The sequence below is a fragment of the Molossus molossus genome, unplaced genomic scaffold (genome assembly GCF_014108415.1).
Source record: "Molossus molossus isolate mMolMol1 unplaced genomic scaffold, mMolMol1.p scaffold_m16_p_10, whole genome shotgun sequence".
Classification (NCBI taxonomy): Eukaryota; Metazoa; Chordata; class Mammalia; order Chiroptera; family Molossidae; genus Molossus; species Molossus molossus.
Genome location: NW_023425345.1, coordinates 62,632,407 through 62,638,502, shown reverse-complemented (window position 1 = coordinate 62,638,502; position 6,096 = coordinate 62,632,407). Strand labels below are relative to the sequence as shown.

The following is a 6,096-nucleotide window of genomic DNA, read 5'->3' as shown; positions in this document are numbered from 1 at the left end:
ACAAGCCTCAGAGGAGGGAGGGGGTAGATAAACCGCAGAACTTAACATGCATATATGCATGACCAGTGAACATAGACAACAAAGCTGGGGATGGGGCGAGGAGGAAGGGGAAGAGGTTGTCAATGGGGGAAAAATGAGAAAAATCTATAACAAAAACAAATTAATAAAAAATATATCATAGGTATCTTCCCTCGGTGGAATTAAGTGCTTGGAGGGGATTAAACAGTGATTTTTCTTACCAAAAAAAAAAAAAGGAATGATATAACAAGAATATTCTTTCTTCACTAACCTGGATATTCATCTTCAAGCCAGACAATAAATTCTTTTAAAGCCAAGCAGGGTAGGAAGAGAGTTATACTTACTCAGTGCATTAGGAAGAGGCTATGGTGATTGTGATGGCAATTCTGGTATTTGCTAGTTTTTACCAATAAGCAAGTAACCACTGTACTTGAGTTACTTTACCAACCCTATAAAGTGAACCTTTTTAGACTAAAGTCATCACAGGGTGTCTTCTTTATATATATTTGTCAATGGGCTGAATTTTTTCAACATTAGTTATGGATAGGGGGCGTATTAAAGTGATTCTATTTTGGATCTTAGGCAAAAAATAATTAATGGAAAAGTCATGCACTTTGTTATTACATGGGTCTGGATTCTAATCCTAGACCTGATACTTATTGTATGACGGGCAAGTTACTTGTGAGCCCCATTTTTCTCAGGTGCAAAATGAAGATAATGCTATCTACAGAGTTATATCATAAAGATTAGAATAAAATCAGCTGTGTCTCTGGTTTTTACACATGTTAGACTTTCAGTAAGTTATACCTGCTCCTTCTGTAATTGTTAATGTAATATCCTTAAATTTTAAATAATTGGTTTTTTATCTCAAAATCTAATCATGACCTAGGCTTTCATTTTAATTTAATAATGGAAACTCATACTGGAATCAATTCAGAACAAGACAGATAAGGTAAAATACGGTAACCCATAGTACTAATGTTACTTGTTGGGTTTTTTAAATGCATAATATATCATATTAAATTTTTAAATGGGACCAACAAATAGTTTGTGCTAAATTAATTTAGGTTATAGAATTAGTGATTTTAGAACCTCTTGTTTTTGGATTTGCAAAAGTATGATTTTTTTATTATATAAAATTATATTCTGTATCTCTCTTTTTGATCTTGGGAAAGTTTGAAAAAAATGGCTTAAAAAGTCTTAAATTTTAAAACTCATGAAGTTAATGTATTTTTTAATTTTAATTGAAATAGGTGATGCAGTTTGCTTTCAAATGTGCCTGTATCAGCCACTGTCTAGTTTTGGGTGGCAGTTACATCTTTTCAGGGATTTGGGTTTGTGAAATGGAAGTCTGGAGATGTTTGAGTTATAAGTTCATTGTTTTCCTGAAATTTTAATGAGGTTAGAATAACTTTTATATATATATATACATATACATACATATACATATATATATATGACACATTGGAATACTGTTTCTAAACTTTTTTTATTAAAAAGTAAATTTTTAGGTTTTAGACTTCATTGAAGGCTTATTTCATTTTTTTTATTTTTGAGCAAAATAATGCATAGAATTTTGTCGTAAATAGATGTTCACAAGAATTCTCTTTTTGTATTTATTAGATAGAAACTACAGCACATTATTTTTATTCAAGCTATATTTTACTTAAGAGAAAAATGACTTGGTATATCTGTGTCTGGGATCATTCTCATAGATGTAGGTATTTTGTTCATATAGTAAAATATGTTTTGACAAAACTTTTTGAGAACAATGGGAAAGGAAATTATCTAAATTCTGAAATTTGGTTTTATAGGAGTTCCATTTGGAATATGACAAATTAGAAGAACGGCCTCACCTGCCATCCACCTTCAACTACAACCCTGCTCAGCAAGCCTTCTAAAAAAAGACTTCCCTTTTCTTGGGGTATGGCTGTCTCAGCACAATACTCAACATAACTGCAGAACTGATGTGGCTCAGGCACCCTGGTTTTAATTCCTTGAGGATTTGGCAATTGGCTTATGCAAAGGGTCACCATTTGAGGTCCTGCCTTACTAATTATGTGCTGCCCAACAACTAAATTTGTAATTTGTTTTTCTCTAGTTTGAGCAGGGTCTGAATTTTTTCATTATTTTCTTTTTTGCCAGCAGACAGACTTGGGTCTATAAAGACAAGCAAGTACACTGACAGAAGTTTACCATTTAGTTTCTAAAATGTAAAAAAGAAAACCCACAAAAGACTCAACAAAATTAGACCACAAAATTTGCATTGTTCATTGTAGCACTATTGGTAATAAAATAACAAATGTTTGTGCATTTTTATGTGAAGATCCTTCTCGTATTTCATTTGGAAAGATGAGCAAGGTCTGCTTCCTTCATTTTACTTCCCCTTCTGTTTTTGAAAGGCAGTTTCGCCAAGCTTAATGCAAGAGTATCTGACTGTTTAGAAGAAAGATATTGCCACAATCTCTGGATGGTTTCCAGGGTTGTGTTATTACTGAGCTTCATCTTTCCAGAATGAGCAAAACACTGTCCAGTCTTTGTTACGATTTTGTAATAAATGTGTACATTTTTTTTAAATTTTTGGACATCACATGAATAAAGGTATGTATGTACGAATGTGTATATATTATATATATGACATCTATTTTGGAAAATGTTTGCCCTGCTGTACCTCATTTTTAGGAGGTGTGCATGGATGCAATATATGAAAATGGGACATTCTGGAACTGCTGGTCAGGGGACTTTGTCGCCCTGTGCACTAAAGGGCCAGATTTTCAGCAGCCGAGGACACCCATACCCAAGTGAATGTGATGGGACTTAAAGAAGTGACTGAGACGATTCACTCTGGCTGTTTGAACAGCAGCGTTTCATAGGAAGAGAAAAAAGATCAATCTTGTATTTTCTGACCACATAAAGGCTTCTTCTCTTTGTAATAAAGTAGAAAAGCTCTCCTCACTGCAGTGTTGACTTTGATTTGAAATTGTGAAATTATTGCTTCAACATGAAAAATTGAGGATAAAAAAAACTAAAGTTTCACAAATATCAAACCTCTGAATGGTGTAACTAATTTAAAATGAGTTTTCTTTCAGCTTTTGACAAGTAGTTTAATGGAACCATATATCATTTCACATATAGGTTAAAATTAAACAGTCTTAGCATTAATCAAGTTCAAAACAGAGAAAACTATTTTTTAAGTAGAGTATCACAGCATTAGAAATAAAACTTCCTGATCACTCTTGGGACCCAATCAAAATACTTTTATTTTATGAGAAATTTCTCATAGACCTTTGATATTTATCTTTAAGAAGTAATAATACTCAAGGTAAGCAGTGCAGGACAGACTTCCCCTTCAGTATACTGGCCTGGACAGTTCACTTTTACAAGCTGATGGATTCTTTTCCATCAAAAAACAAATACTGTATTTAAAAATGTCTGAAGACTAAAGCTATGAAAGCAGAACTAAAGATAGTAAAACTGGGGTGAGGGGAGCAGTGAGTTTTGATCTTTAAATTTTCATTTTTAACCTATTTTTCTATGAAAAGTGAAAGTTTGTTGACATTTACCAAATCATGTTTAACAACTAAACATTTATGACATTGCTGTGTTTGTGTATCAGGAATAAAAAAATGCAAGATTTACCTTTTTCTATGTATTTTGAGATATGAAACTGACATAAAAATAACAGGATTTTTTAATCTTTCAGATCTAAACCAAAGCATCTCTTCTGTAGGAGAAATGGCACTTATATAATTATAATTTTATTGTTGTGAAAAAAACTTTCACAGAACACATACCATATTTGAACATAAACCAGTGTCAAACCCTACAAATCAATTTATTTTAAAAAAACAAAGATTACATTTTTTCATAAGAGTTTACTGTGTAAAGTGTAACTTTTCCTACATAACCATTAGAGGTAGACGGAAAAAAATGGAAGGGGATCTTGATTCTTATGAGTACAAACATAACAATAGTAAGTGTTACCATAATCATGATTGGTACTATATGAATGACTCAGAAAGCCAAGATAACACATATCAAGTGGTTTGTTGTCTTGGCTTAAGTTTTAATTGCCATATACAAAGTTTTCAATGCACACTTTATCAGTTCTCTGAGTTCTTTTTGCCCTGAATCATCAAAATGAGAAAACTCTTGCATGTAAACCAACTTTTTATAACTTGTTAATATTAGAAATTACCATGCTCTTGACTTAAGATCCAAGTTTTAAAATTCTATATGAAATCTTTAGAATACTATATTAAACTCTTTAATATAACACACTGCTATAGTCCTTGGTTTTATAACTTGTGGTTGTACATGTACAGAAGTTGACCTAAACTAATATTTCACATTTTCTTTCTTAGGTTTAAATTTACTTAATTTCCCCCTATATAGTGGCATAAATATGTACATTATGTTAAATAACTTTTGTGATTATACTATAATTGGCTTCCTGAAACCACAAGTTATTTAGTTGCAAAGGAAAGTCCTTTGAGTTATTCAGTTTCAAATATATATTCTATGCTTCTTGTGGTGATACTATAATTTATATGAAAAAACTCCATTTTCAGGGATTTTTCACTGCACACAGCTTTCCTTCAATATAACAAATTTTAATTAAGAACTGAAAGTTTATTTGAATTCTTACAGTATCTATAAAGCCAACTATTTATCTGGTCTTTTCCTTTTTGCCACTGAACTTGGAACACAATAGGTGCTTGATAAATACATGTTGATTGAATGGTATAAAGTGATATTTCAATTTGAAAATAAAATGTACAAATTAAAGCATTGGGCTTTGAAATAATTTACTATTTTTTGCTATAATTTTATTTTCAAAATCTTTTTAAGCCTTTCCAATTAACCTTCTAAACTTTTCCAATTTTTCCCACTTTACCTTTTGTAATTGACTCTTCCTCTGAATTTTTTCATTCAAAAATCATAGATCTTCCATTTTGTTAAGTACTCTGTTTACTGTAACCCATTGCTTGTTAAATATGTGGCATCTGAGAATGGCTGCAAAGGAAGACTCAATTTAACTTAGATTTGCTTAACAGGCTTAATTTTGCAGGAAAATTTGCGCAAAACCTAAACATACTTATGTGTAAAAGAAAAGGTGTCTTTTTATTTAATGTTCTCTTAACCATGGTTTGTATAGTTAACAAAAAAAAGACATAGGAGTACCTACTAACTGTTTCCATTAAGACAGTCTCTGGAGAAGGAGATAAGCCAGATCACACTGTCTTTTTAAAAACTAGATCCTAATGGCATGTCACAAGGTTCACTCTCTTTTTGCCACTAGCATTACCTGTGAATTACATCATACCGTGAATAAATGACAAATCTAGGGGATGAAGCAAATAAACATAGTGAAAGTCAAAATTAAGATCTAAATCAAACCTATAATTTTGTGTGTCGAGTTGCATCAAATAGGATACATTGAATCAGGATAATTACTTAGTTTTGCACTTGGGTTTCTAGAATATAAATGGGCATAAGAGTGGTTCATATGTAGACCAATCTAAATTGTGAGTCTGTTCAGAATACTAATCTTCAGCTGCATTAGGAAAAGTATAGTCTTCAAAACAAGTAGGAAGTCTGCTGTATTTTTAAGAGCCACCATGACTGGGGAAAGCAGAAGAGGACACGGTATAGCTTCTAGTTGAAAATCAATATACTAAGTGTTTTACATGCTCAGCTCATTGTATCCTGTCTTCGTCGTGGCCTCATGAGGCAGGTTTTAGTATCCCCATTTTATTATATTGAGTTAAAAATACACCAAGAAAACCCACCCAGGAAGTAGGAATGTTCAGCATTGGAAAATAAACTTTGGAAACATGGTATCTTCAAGTATCAAATTCAATAGCTGTCTAGGAAAGATGAATTTATTTGTGTGGCTGAAGAGCGGAACCAATGAGATTTCAGTGCAATAAACTTAACAGGTAATTAAGATTTTGAAATGAGTTGCTTTATAAGGTATTAGATTCAGTCTCATAGAACATAACCAGGGAGACTGCATGGAAAGTGTTCTGTGTAAGGTAAGGTAAAGAGTTAAACTGAATAATCTTAAATGTCTGT

At 32.1% G+C, this 6,096-nt stretch overlaps 1 protein-coding gene across 12 annotated transcripts in view; it reads left to right on the top strand.

The window, feature by feature from the left end:
- The window catches only part of CNOT2 (CCR4-NOT transcription complex subunit 2), a 114,084-nt gene extending 111,107 nt beyond the window's left edge, over nt 1–2,977 (top strand). For 3 of the 12 annotated variants that reach the window (XM_036250713.1, XM_036250714.1, XM_036250715.1), the window contains one exon: nt 1,833–2,973. In XM_036250713.1, the coding sequence (XP_036106606.1) occupies nt 1,833–1,919 (87 nt within the window). In that variant the 3' untranslated portion in view covers nt 1,920–2,973. Of the gene's footprint in view, nt 1–1,832 lie in introns of all 12 variants that reach the window. The other 9 variants (XM_036250718.1, XM_036250710.1, XM_036250711.1 and 6 more) reach the window with 5 other exon arrangements.
- Nucleotides 2,978–6,096: the final 3,119 nt, after the last annotated feature.